At 34.9% G+C, this 13,883-nt stretch overlaps 1 protein-coding gene across 2 annotated transcripts; it reads left to right on the top strand.

The window, feature by feature from the left end:
* Window positions 1–9,830: 9,830 nt before the first annotated feature.
* Window positions 9,831–13,629, top strand: LOC121251248 (MOB kinase activator-like 1B). 2 transcript variants are annotated; one of them, XM_041150609.1, is made up of 7 exons: window positions 9,831–10,084; window positions 11,139–11,187; window positions 11,289–11,397; window positions 11,581–11,674; window positions 12,487–12,620; window positions 12,736–12,899; window positions 13,427–13,629. In XM_041150609.1, the coding sequence occupies exons 1-7, from the start codon at window positions 10,059–10,061 to the stop codon at window positions 13,496–13,498; spliced, it is 648 nt and encodes a 215-aa protein (XP_041006543.1). In that variant the 5' UTR covers window positions 9,831–10,058; the 3' UTR covers window positions 13,499–13,629. The 2 variants fall into 2 exon arrangements, with proteins under 2 accessions (XP_041006543.1, XP_041006544.1); XM_041150610.1 differs by lacking the exons at window positions 9,831–10,084; window positions 11,139–11,187; window positions 11,289–11,397; window positions 11,581–11,674 and adding an exon at window positions 11,772–11,969.
* Window positions 13,630–13,883: the final 254 nt, after the last annotated feature.

Here is a 13,883-nt window from a genome sequence, read left to right as displayed (position 1 = left end):
ATTTCAGAAAACTACATGGATATAACAGTGAATATGATAAATTAAAGACTAATTATAAACTGATACATAAATTGGAACTTAAAAATAATAATTGCATTTTGTAAAATGAAAATATTATTAGTCCAATGACTATGATTTATTTTTATAAAGAAAATTTTTACTTATCATCCCATATATCACACATTAACATGTGATTTGTCATTTTTGTCATTCTATTTAATATGTGTGTTCACATATAAGAACAAAAATGACAAATCACATGTTGTTGTGTGGTGTGAAAATAATAAGTATCATTTCTTTTTTATAAATTACTATAAAAATAATATGAAGATAATTGTTATTTTTTAAATAATATTGTATACACAAAATACTATTACTTTTAAATCTGAGAAGAAATATAAAAAATATCATAAGTTGTTAATTTGTTCCACAAAAGTTCAATATACCAAAATCTTCAATTTAGATTATTTGTAAATTATTAATATTTCATTATTATTATTATTATATTCTAATTAATATTAGATTAATAGAAAATTTTACTTTGAAAAATAATATGAATATAATTGCTATTTTTTCAAATAATATTATATGAGAAAAATATGACTATTTTTAAATCTAAGAAGAAATATATTAAAAAAAAAAGTCAAAGTTGTTAATTTGTTCCACAAATGTCTAAAAACAAAAATCTTCAATTGAGAATAACAGAAAATTTAATTGTACTTTTAATAATGAATTAGAAAAAAAAAGGTAGTTGTACAAATGAAGGCAAATAAATAATTGTGCAACTGGAATAGTGTGAACTCAAACACAAATCACTATTAAGGAGGGTATAGCTTTTGTATGTTTGTTTTGAAACAGTGACCTTCATTGCATCAAATTGTTCTATGGCCTTTAGCCATTACAAGAGACAATATACATGGATTTATATGATTAATGTCTAAAATTTCAGTACACAAAGAAACAACTTGTTGAGCCAGTTGGTGTGCCACATTGTTTGCATCCCTTTTGGCATGTTTTATTTTCCATCTTGTATCAGCCAAGGTAGTTTTAACATCATCCACTAGGTAGCTAAGCATCCCTTGTTGTTGTTTGCGTTGTCTCATAGCATTCACAACTTGACTTGAATCTTCTTCAAACAAAACATTTTGCAAACTCATTTCTTTACACAAAATTGAAGCTGAAACCAGTTCTATAGCTTTTGCAAGAGCAAGTTGTGAACAAAAGGACAAAAGTTGCATTAAACTAGCTAGTACATCCCCATCATTGTCTCTTATCACCACTCCAACTCCTATCTTATTACCTGCCTCTCTAATAGCTACATCTCAATTCATTTTGACCCAATTTGTTGGTGAAGCTTCCCAAGTTGTATTGACTTGTTGATTTGATATTAGTCTTGAACTACATTTCTGTCTTTGTGCTTGTTGGAACTCTTCATGTGCTTTTGTAGCTCGATTGAACAGAATAAGTTCTAGGGGTATCAAATCGTGTTAACGAGTTGTGTTCGTATCGTGTCAGAGTATATACATTACAGTTAATGGGTCAACACGAACACGACCCGTTAAGGGTTTCGTGTCAAAATTCCAAACACGAACACGACACGGTTTGATAACGGGTTGACATGACACGACCCATTATGACACATTAAGAAATAAATTGACACGACACGACCCAACCTGTTCCAACCCGTTTACGTTAATGGATTGAACAGACACGATACGACACGACACGACACAACCTGTTTTACCTGATTATAAATTATAAATATAAATAATATCTACAAAAAAAAAATTAACTACAAGTCTAAAATTACAATCCAAACAAATATCCACACACATTGTAACAATATATTAAAATTACATCTCAAATATAATAAACAAAACACACATAGTAAATATATTAATGTTACAATCCCAAATATAATAAAAATTAAAAACACAAATCTAAACAAATCTAGAAGTTGAAGAATGAGGTGGAGCGTCCTCCAAGCCCTTGCCCTTATTGTTCTCTAACTCCATTACATCTTCAGTTAACTCGTTCAATTTAATTTATTCTTGTGTTTCTATTAAAAAAAAGAATTCAATAAAATTTTATATTATTGAAAAATTACACTCATTTATTCAATAAAATAAAAATAATATTACATTGCTCCTCGCCATATAACCAATCTCTAGTGCAAACTAATGCTTCAACAATATCTGCTTTTAATGCACTTCTAAACTGATCAATAATACGCCCACCAACACTAAAAGTAGATTCAGAAGCAACTGTAGAAACTGGAACACTCAAAATGTCACGAGCCATACGAGCAAGATCAGGATAACTTGTTGAGTCAAACGGGTCCAAATCAATCATCTCGTCATTTTCACTTGCTGCCGAACTCATCTGACAATAAACAACAAGAACAAATGTAAGACACAAAACTTTTAGCTCAATATGTATCACATACCAAAGCAAAACACAAAACTTTATGTTCATTTCATTTCCATTTTCACAGATTGCTCATCCTCCCTCAACCAACATTAAACTATTGAGAATCAACATATACCATTAATCACAATCTCATATGCTAAAATTTTGAAAATCTATCATTTACAGATAAAAACTATTGAGATTCTTTACTTATATAAAACTATTGAGATTATCGAAACAACATTAAACTGTCCATACTCAACCAACCGACAAGTTGTTTGGCTTCAAGCCTTCAATGAAATAAGTATGTCAATTCCTAGTAACTAAATCAACATATAGCATTAATCATAAATTCACAATCACAAAGCAACATATAGCATTAACTAATATACAAATTAAAAAAAAAAAAAAAAAGAAACAGAAATCGGGGGGGGGGGGGGGGGTGTGCTATGCAGTTCGAAAAAACGTTCTACATTTTTTCCTACATTTGTTTCCTACATTTTTTTTTGGTAATCAACCAAACAAACGTTCTAAAGTTCTAGATCAGTGTCGAAAATCAATTGACATTATGATTGTGGGGATCTCGAAAATCTCGAAAATAAAATTTTTTTACCGTGAGCGGCGCGGGGTGGGCGACGGGGGTGGGCGACGGGGCGCTGGCAACGGCAACTGCGAATTCGTGGTTTAAATCGTGTGGGCGACTCGGTGTCACCGTGAAACTGGAGGGGGGCGACGTCACCGTGAGGCGTGAAGATTGAAGCACACTGGACTACGGGCGTGGGCGACGCGGCGTCACCGTGAAGAGGAGTGGAGCGGCGAGCGGGGGCGGTGTGGTCCCCTTTCTAAAGAAGAACGAAGAAGAAACAGAAACCGGGGGGGGGGGGGGGGGGGGGAGGGCTTCAGAACGAAGAAGAAACACAAGGGGAAGAAACAGAAATGCGGGGGAGGGGGGCTTCAGATCGAAGAAGAAACAGAGGGGGGCGGTTGCACATTAGACCGAGTTAGGGTTTTTTTTTTTTTTTTACTATTTTTAGTTTTAGGTTATAAGGGTAAAGGGTATAAGGGTAATTTTAAAATTTTAAACGGGTCATAACGGGTTTAACTCGTTAAGCAATCGTGTCTTAACGGGTCAACCCGTTTTGACCCGAACCCGTTAACACTCAACCCTAACCCGCTTTTATCGTGTCGTGTTCGTATTGAGTTAACGGGTCGTATCACATATTGCCACCCCTAAGAATAACCCATATTAATCTTGCTATCTCTGCAAATAGACTAATATCTATCTGGCCTATTCTTTGAAGCACTTGCATAAATATACACCCAAAGTCTTCCTCTGTAATTGAAGCTTTTTGAAGTTTCTTACTTCCTAGGAACCATACATCTTGTGTAGATGGACATGTCTAGAAGAGGTGGCCCGGGGTTTCATTTGATATCTGGCAAATTGGACATAAAGGTTCTGTGGTGATTTTCATTTTGTATAAATTTTGTTTGGTAGGTAGACCAAACCATATGAAAAGTTTATCAGCATTTGTAGTCTGCATGTTCCAATTCTATTTCCACAACTCTCTATGATCTACCATTTTTTAGGATTCCCTTTTATTAATTTCTTACTTCTATTTATAAAGATGGTATGCACTATTTACCAATAAGCATCCATTTGAAGAGTCTTTCCAAACTAGTTTACCTTCAGAAATTGTCTGTGTAACAGGTATCTTTAAAATCTTTATCACCTCTTCTTCACAGAAAATCTCTTTTAAAAACTGTATATTCCACCACTCTGTTTGATAATCAATTAAGTCTGCTACAACTGTAGATGCTGGCAGTACTTTCATAGGTGATTGAATGGTACATGATCCTACCCTTGAAATCCATTTTTCTTGCCATACTTTTATTTTTTTTTTATCTCCAACTCGCCATATGATGCCTTCCTTAACTATTAGTTACTGAACATATATTTCTCCATGTAAAGGAAGGCCTTGATCCTTGTTTAGCTTGTAGAATAGAAGTATGAGGAAAGTAAGTTACCTTGACTATTCTGGTTGCAAGTGATGTTGGATTAGTGAGTATCCTCCAAACTTGTTTAGCCAAAAGGGCTGAATTGAAACTCACTAAATCTCTAAATCCAAGCTCACCATTTGTTTTACTATTACTCAAAGTGCCCCAGTTTTTCCAGTGGAGTTTGGCAGCTTTATCTTGAAATCCCCACCAGAAGTTTGTCATCATAGTATTGAGCTTATTGCACAGGAGCTTTGGTAATAAAAACACACTCATATTATATATATGTATGGCTTGGATAACAGCCTTATTCAATTTTTCCTTTCCAGCTTGTGAAAGGAATTTAGTCTTTCAATTTTCTATTCTTTTGCTCACTTTTTCAACTATTCATTTGAAAGCTTTGATTTTAGGCCTACCTATAAGAGATGCCAGTCCCAAGTATTTCTCCATATTGGAAGAAGCTCTTAACCCAACTACTTGCATGATATAATTCCTTGGTGGTTGGTTGGTGTTCTTGCTAAAAAGTAAAGAAGTCTTCTCCCTGTTAAGCTTCTGTCTAGAGGTCTTCTCATAGTAGTTGAGAATCTGGTTTAAACAAGCCCACTCTTGCTTACTTGCCTGACAAAACAGCAGGCTGTCATTGGCAAAGAAAAAATGATTCATGCTAATAATTCTCCTTGCTAGTGGAACCCCTAAGATTAGTCCTTTCTGTTCTACCTCCTGAAGTTGTGCAATTAACACTTCAGCGCAGATAATGAATAAAAAATGTGATAGGGGACATCCTGTCTTAATCCCCTTATAGGTTTGAAAACTTCTTGAGGAACCCCATTGAGTAAAACTGAGAAAGAATAGGATGTTATACATCTTTGAATAAGCTCAATCCACTTTGCATCAAACCCCATCTTAAGCATGGCTTCTTTGAGAAATTTCAATTCTATTCTATCACAAGCCTTGCTTATATCCAATTTCAGTGTCATATGACCCTTTTGTCCATGTAGCTTTGTTCTTATTGTGTAAAGTGTTTCATATGTAGCCAGTATATTATCAGAAATTAAGCGCACAGGAACAAAGGCACACTGGTTTTGTGAGATAATTGAAGGAAGAATCTATTTCAAGCGATTGGCCAACAATTTAGTGATGATTTTGTAGAGAACATTACATAGACTTATTGGTCTATACTCAGTAATGGTCACTCGATTGTTATGCTTTGATATCATCACTAGTTATATAAAATTTATAGCTACAATATCTTGCTCTGAGTTTAGAAAAGAAAGAATAGCTTCACATACCTCATCTCCTACCACAGACCGGTATTTTTTTTATAAAAACAGGCCCCATACCCATTTGGACCAAGTGTTTTGTATGGACCCATTTGGAAGACTGCCTCCTCAATCTCCTCTTTTCTGAAAGGTAGTAGAAGCACATCACACATCATTCATACGCTGAGTGACCTTTTTGGCAGTTGCATTGAGAGAAGCCTCTATGTTACAAGGCTTAGAGGTTGTAAACAAACCTCTATAGTATTGTGTAAAGGCTTTCCCAATTTGCCTAGGATCTAAAATACTCACTCCATTCTCATTAGTTATTCTCGAAATGATATTCCTCTTCTCTTTTTTACTTGCACATAGGTGATAGTATTTTGTATTTCTATCCCCTTGTTGGAGCAATGTCACCTTAGCTCTTTGTTTCCATTTCAAATGCTCTCTTTCTAGCAGACCATTAATGTCCTGTTGTAGTTTGTTGACTTGTTGCATTGAATTAGCCGTGAGAGACTGTCGCAGTTCTTGCAGTCTATTTGTTTTCTGCACTAAACTGGCTTTTGAGTCAAATTCCTTTCTGTAGCTCCACTTGTTTAACTCATTTATACAACCTTCAAGTTTCTTCTTGATTGTTGTCAGTCCTCCAATATTATTCCCAGATTGATGCCATGCCTTGGTAATTACCTCTTCACAATCTATAAAAGTAGACCACCTATCCTCATATCTGCACACATGAGTAGTTCTCCTTGACCTATCATTCCGCTAACCTAGTGACATTAAAATGGGGCAATGATCTAATGTAGAAGAGGCCAATACTTGAAACTCTCCCCCACTAAATTCTTCACACCAATCAGAAGTTGTTGTAGCTTGATCTAATCTTTCTTTGGTAAAAGATTGGTTATTTATGTTGTTAGACCAAGTATACTTGCCTTTTATTGATCCCAAATCACTTAGCTTTCAGTTTTGTAACACCTTTCTAAAAAGATCTATTTGTTTTTCTTCCCTTCTAGATCCTTCATATTTCTCGCTGTGACGCAGGATCTCATTAAAATCTCCTATACAGAGCCACCTTTTATGATTTTGAAGTTTGAGGTGCCTCAATATACTCCATCCTTCATGTCTTTTTTCTGTTTCAGAATTATCATAAAAGCAGGTCAGCATCCAAGATAAGTCTATTTGATCAACCCATGAATTTATGTGTCTGTGTAAGTAAGTACCAATTCTGAGCTTGACATCATCTTCCCATAACAAAGCCATTTCTCCACTTTTTCCTCCACCTTCAACTGAAAACAGACAGTTGAATCCCAACCTTTGCTTAATAACTTCTAACTGATTTTTATGCATTTTAGTCTCCATAAGAAACAAAATGCTAGGCTTATAGACCTTAACTAAAAGGCTAAGGTCTCTAACTATCCAAGGGCTGCCAAGCCTTCGACAGTTCCAACTTAGAAGCCTCATCTATCCCGACAGGGCTGATTGACAGCCTCCGCCGATATATCCAATTCAGATGCTATTATTTGTTTTTTGCCCCTAGCATCTGGATTATTCTCCAAATCAAAGAGAGTGTTGTCTTCTCTAGTCTTTGTTTTCCTTGTAGAATAAGGAGAAGGCAACATCTCAACATTGTTTTGTCTCCTTTCCCTCCTCTTCCATTTATTAACACTTGTATCAGAAGCTCTCTGTGGTATGCTATTATTGTGCTGATCCTTCTCTGAATCAATCCTGGCACCATTACTCATAGCTACCATTGTTGTTGTAAAAATTGGTTCTGAGTTGTCCATTGATTTGTTTTGTATTTCCAGAGTCAACATGGGTAGTTAATTCAGACCATGTTCTCCTACGTTGTTGTCATGTGTGTCTTCATTTGTTAAAGTCTTTACCATTAATATCTCCCTTCCTTCTACCACTAAGGCTTCACCAGCTTGGTTGAGTCTCTTTCTAAGTTTGTCCTACCCTTCAGACATCTCAAACTTAGTTATGCTTGCAATTTGTTACTCTGAAGTGCTGTCATAACTGGAACTTGTTCCTAAGCTAGTAGCCCTTAACCATGATCCATATTTTTGGGTACTTGTCACTTTAGTTGATTCCACTTTATTGTTCTGTCCAGCACAGCCACTCAAAGCATGCTTGATAACACCACATGTAAAGTATAACCTAGGTAGCTTTTCATATTTGAATTGCACAAAACCTTTGTGGCCTAATAGTTCCATCACTCTCCCTCTTGCCAAAAGTTTCATCAAATCCTCTTTTATAAGAACTCTTAACCATTTCCCTCAAAAATTTCCATTATAATCAACATCCACCTGTATAACCTTACCAATAGTGGGTCCTATTCTTATTCCAACTTCCTTATTCATGCATCCCAAATGTAAGTTGTTTAATTGAACCCACAAAGTAGAATGAGTGAAGGTTAATTCAGTCGGTGGAGTGAAACCATCAAACCTTTTTAAACACACCAGGTTCATGTCAAACATCCAAGGTTGACCCTCCCAAATCCTGTTTAAATATGCTTCATATTGAAATTCAAATACATATAGATTCTCTCCCACTTTTACTATCTTAGTGCCCACACATAATTTCCAGAACTTGAACATAGTGTTCTTGAAGGCATCTCGGTTAATTCTCTTATCAGCTATAACTTTCCCCACTAAACAAAGTTGTCCTATTTCCATAGTTTCTTTTATTTCCTTTCCCGTAATTACTATTTCATACCTTTCTTCCTCTGTGAGAGAAAATCTATTCCATAATTCTGATAATTCTTCTGTCATCTAGTATTCAGTATCACTATCTCAAAACTTGAATTAATCACTATCTCAGAACTGGAGTTAATTGCTATCGAAAGCTTACCTTAGGCAAATAAACCTTTCACTGAAAGTTAAGAAAGTTCTTCCTCCTCGCTAGAAGATGCCATAAACTAGAGGAGACCTAAGAATAAGTACGTATCTATCATTTTTAGCTTTTTTTTTTTAGTAGAATAGAAAGAGAGCGAGTGTGTGTGTATATATAAACAAATAAGATGGAAGGAAAAAAAAAAGTAAAAAATAAATTCAAAACAGGCACAAAGGACAAAAATGTAATTTGGTCCATAAAAAAAATGCACTATTAATTTAAGGATATAAGAAGAATGATAAATCTCAAGAGAGGAATAAGTTGAAACATTTTGTCTAGTGTGGGAATATTTGCGTTCAAAGAAAGGTGGATTTTGGTTATAGATAGGCATGTCCAGTTTGGAAAGGTGGGAAAGTAAGATTTGATAACGAAGACAAGGGAGCCTAACTCATGAGGATACAGCCCTACTGGCAACTTGATTGGACCAAATTAATTATGTCACTCCATATTCTAATACCTACAGCTAAGATATACATACCATTTTTTGGGTCCATGCTCACATTAAAATTCTCGCATCCTTTTCAACTAATGACATTTGCTTAAAGGATAAGTTTCCTATAAATTTATTTATTATTTGTTTTTTCAGTTTCCTAGAAATGAATGTTTCTTTCTTTTCCTAAATCTTTTTGTTTCCTAGTATCATGTTATCTTAAGCTAGGCCTAAACTTGAATATTTAGAGGTGTTTGGACAGGAAGATTAGATAAAATGAGATATGATAGTTTTAGATGAAAGTTAAAAGTTAAATAAAATATTATTTTTTAATATTATTATTATTTTAAAATTTTAAAAAATTGAATTGTTTATTAAAATATTGTTAAGAAATTGAATTTTAAAAAATATTAAAAAGTATAATATTTAAATGATATGAAAAAAAAATAGATAAGTTGATGTATGTTATATTGTAAAAATTAATATGTAAAATAGAAAAAGTAAATTTTGATGATGTATTTTAAAAGATAAGATGAAGAATCTATTAGGAGTGCTCTTATATTTTGTTTGGAAACTTGAAAAAAGTTATAATAATGAGTTAAATAAGATAAGTTAAGAATATTTTTCATTCAAATGACTCGCTGATAATATTAATATCTTGATCAACGTTAAATTAATGATAAATAGTATAAGACTCATTTAATAAATAGTATTAGAATCATTTTATGTGTCAGTTTCTCACTTATTTAATACCATCAAATTTGGGCAAAATGCCAAAAATATGAAGAATGTTTTTCCATGCTATTCAGAGTGAATAAAATCAACCGGGTGAACAGGTTGGCAAATGGAAGGAGCTTGGCTGGCTTTGAGCGAGAGAGAAAAGAGTGCTTGACGTCTCCAATGCCAGTCTGTACTCTCTCTCTCTCTCTCTCTCTCGCTATATATAGTATGTATATAAACATGATGAAAAAGCCTCTGCCGATTCATGTACTTCATTGTTCAACATTTTGTCCTGCTTTCTCGCTCTTGAAATCTAGCGAGAGTGAGAGCGAGAGTCTCGGAGAGATAGAGACGCCATGAGTCTCTTCGGTCTTGGAAGCAGGTATTCATCTTTTAACTTCCCTTATCTTAAATTTCTTCTCTTTCTGTGGGACATGCACTTCCAGTTTATTATTAGTTTCTACACGTTTCAATCCCATATTTTTTGTTTTTATTGTGGGAAAGAATCATGGATTCTTCTCTGATTATAGGAATACCGGACTTTTCTTTCTTTTTTGCATAATAGTTGCTACTGGATGAGATAGAATCTGCAATTCTGTGAACTTTAATGTAAAAAACGATTCATATGTATGGCATGTTGCTGTGACATTCCTAAGCTGGCGTTTGCTGAGGTTTGTGCATGGCTTAGGGAATCCCATGCTGGTTTCTTATGTATCTCGGTGGATTTTTAAGATTATTAACAAAAAAAAGAAGAAGTAATTCCATGACTTAAAATTTACTGCTGTTCAGAACATGAACCCCTAGGAATCTTGAAGTGTTCGCGTCACGTTAGAAACGCAAATAATGCCCTTATAGGTATTGCCGCCATTCTATTTCTAATTCTCATTCATTTCTAGGCCCCTTTCCATGTGCTCGTTCGGTGGATTTCTTGTATAGTTGTATATTATATCCTGGCTAGGGTAACACCCTTTTTCCTATTCGATAAAATTATCTTACTTGTTTTTTGAAAAATATATATATGCAGTACTGTTGAGTCAAGATCATAGGATATTGCATTTTAGTATGCCTATCTACTTTTCATCGGTGTAATTATGGGTTTAGATCATAATTCCCAGTCATCTTGAGGCTTTATCTAATTGTCTGCTGCAGATGATGTTAAGGGGTTAACTTTAACATTTAGGATAACAAAATATGCAACAGGATTGTACATCTAATTGCACAGATTTCCTGCTTCCAATAATATTGTTGTATTCGTATGGCTATTAAAGTGAATTTTGGCTTCTGATATTTTATAATGATTTTAATATGTTTACTGCTGCTTCTGGTGATTTGTTTGGCTATAAAAGCACTAGTATTTCCCCTTAAATTTTGAAGTTTTGGCTTTTCTGTTATTGCTATCTGGATTACTAAATATCTTCAAACTTCAATTTATGCAGGAACCAGAAAACATTCCGTCCAAAAAAGAATGCTCCCTCTGGAAGCAAGGTTGGTTTTTGTCATCCCGGTTAGGATTTATTGCTAATCTCTCTGTTGATCGTTCTCCTTTTTTGTTGGCTCATGCAATGTATCTCTCATCTAAAATACAGGGAGCTAAACTTCAAAAACACATTGATGCAACCTTGGGTAGTGGCAACTTGAGGGAAGCTGTACGACTACCTCCTGGAGAAGATATGAACGAGTGGCTAGCCGTAAATGGTAATCATAAATGAAACAAATATAGGATATGTATGTGACTGTTTGAGTGGGTGTGTCTGTGCACGCATGACATATATAAGAATTAACTGCAACATGTGTTTTGCAAGTTTTATTTTCCTTTTCCTCTTGTTAAGGGTAACTTCTAATTTTACTTTTATCCATCAATATTCTCTTCTGTCACAGTGGTAGACTTCTTCAACCAAGTGAACATTCTGTATGGTACCCTGACGGAATTCTGTACATCACTCAACTGTCCAACAATGTCTGCAGGACCAAAGTATTTTCATAAGCCTTAAACCACTGGTGCTTTATGTTGTTGTCAAGATCCTAGAAAATTCTTTTGAATGCTAACACCTACATTTATTCTGTATCAGAATTAGCTTGCAGATTATAGCATGTCAGGGAGATAATAAAATGGAAACTGCTTTATTACACGAGTCTTGATGTAACTAGTAACATCATTATTCCCTATTTTGTGTACAGGATAGGGCTTGGCATATCATTTTCCAGATTTATATGTATTACTTGGTTCTGGCAGGATTTCTTGACCAGCTTGGCATGAAATTGTTTAGGTCTATCCAATATTCATGCTCCGCATTTAGTTGCAACAACACTTGTTTCGGTTTTTGGTGGGGGGAAAGGATTTTTTTTGTTGGGGGGGGGGGGGGGGGGGGGGGGGGGGGGGGGGGGGGGGGGGGGGGGGGAGTTTTGGGGATTTGTCTTGGAGTTCATGAATGAAATGGTTAATCAAGAATTTTCAGTCACAAAGAGAGTCATAAAGTGGATGATAATAGTAGGTATATGCAGGCAGATTGCAGAACAGTAAATCTGCAGTTGTATCAAAAGAACAGTTTTAAATTAAAAAGATACATATGTGAAGGTCCAATTGAGATGTTTTCATGCATGGCCAAAAAAGTAAGCATTGTTGAAGGAGGAAGTTGATTTTCTTTTTGACTTCAAATTCAAATTGAATGAGAAAATTTTCATTGCCACTACTGATAAGAAGGTGTCCTTGCTGCTTATATTCATGACACGAGTACTACTTTTTTTTTCTTGACACAAGTACAAATTTGGTTATACTTTGCACAGATACGAGTATAGATGGGCTGATGGAGTTACTATTAAAAAACCAATAGAGGTGTCTGCTCCAAAATATGTAGAGTATTTGATGGATTGGCTTGAAGCTCAGCTAGATGATGAATCAATTTTTCCTCAAAAATTGGGTGAGTAATGTCTCTCGATGGAACTAGTGCTTCACTTTTTGATCAAAGCACTCTGTTTTATTCTAGCTATTATGTGCTACAAGGAGCCACCTTATTTAAGTGTTATTTGCTGCAGGGGCACCCTTTCCTTCCAATTTCCATGATGTTGTCAAGACAATTTTTAAGCGATTGTTCCGTGTATATGCACACATCTACCACTCACATTTCCAGAAGATTGTGAGTTTGAAGGAAGAAGCTCATCTCAACACTTGCTTCAAACATTTTGTTTTGTTTACATGGGTAAGTTTATAATGCCGAGACTTAAGCCCCGTTTACATATTAAATTGAGTTGAAATGAGTTGAGTTCTTTATAAATAATAGTGAATTGAGATGGTGGAGTGAGTTTTGTGGAGCCCACCTAAGATGAGTTTAGATGTGTTTGGATGCTAAAATGAGTTTAGATGTATTTATGGGAAGTTGAAAAACGTTGTGGGTCTCGCATGTAAAGAGGTGTTGAGTTGAAAAAATGTGGGTCCAACAAGTAAAGAGATTTTGAATTGAGATGAGTTTAGTGATTTGAGAATTGAGTGTTAGGATGTTAGACTCAATTTAAAATTAGATTGAACTAAGTTGATCTCAGTTCAGTTTAAGTTCTAAACAGGGCCTTTTAAATTCATATGATCAAACTTAGTTTGGGAGAATTTTGAGCACAATACCCATGATTGTTTTTTAGTATGCTTTGCATTTTTGTTGTATTGCTGATTAGTCTATAAATGTGCTGCAGCACAACTACAAGTCCTAATACAGCCAAAATGCTTGTGGTGCAGGAATTTCGTTTGATTGACAAAGGGGAGCTTGCACCCCTCTGCGACCTTGTTGAGTCTATTCTACAGTTATAGCATCATGTGATATGTCTTATTTTTTGTTTGACTTTTGCCTTCTCCTCGGTTCGAGGGGTTTAGAGTGCTTTTATGGTACACATTTTTGTGGAACAAGTTGCCGCCTTTATAGCAACCACCATTCTTTGCAATTTGATCATTGGTTAAATTATTCCAGACATTGCAATTGCTCCATCATTGACAATTGCTATCGACTAGCAAAGTGATGGGTGCAATAGTAAGTATTTGGGACACATTTCTCCCTGACACCAAAATAATAGGCCAATTTTAACTTTTGTAACCATTGAAACAAATTAATATTATCCGTAAAAAAGGATGAAAATAGGATGTTTAGACATAAGATTCACCTTGTGCTACCTTTTATTTTCAGACGTTCTGTAAGAGA

This window comes from Juglans microcarpa x Juglans regia, chromosome 2D, assembly GCF_004785595.1.
Source record: "Juglans microcarpa x Juglans regia isolate MS1-56 chromosome 2D, Jm3101_v1.0, whole genome shotgun sequence".
NCBI lineage: Eukaryota > Viridiplantae > Streptophyta > Magnoliopsida > Fagales > Juglandaceae > Juglans > Juglans microcarpa x Juglans regia.
The sequence above is the reverse complement of the archived record's forward strand: the minus strand, read 5'-3'. Positions and strand labels throughout refer to the sequence as shown.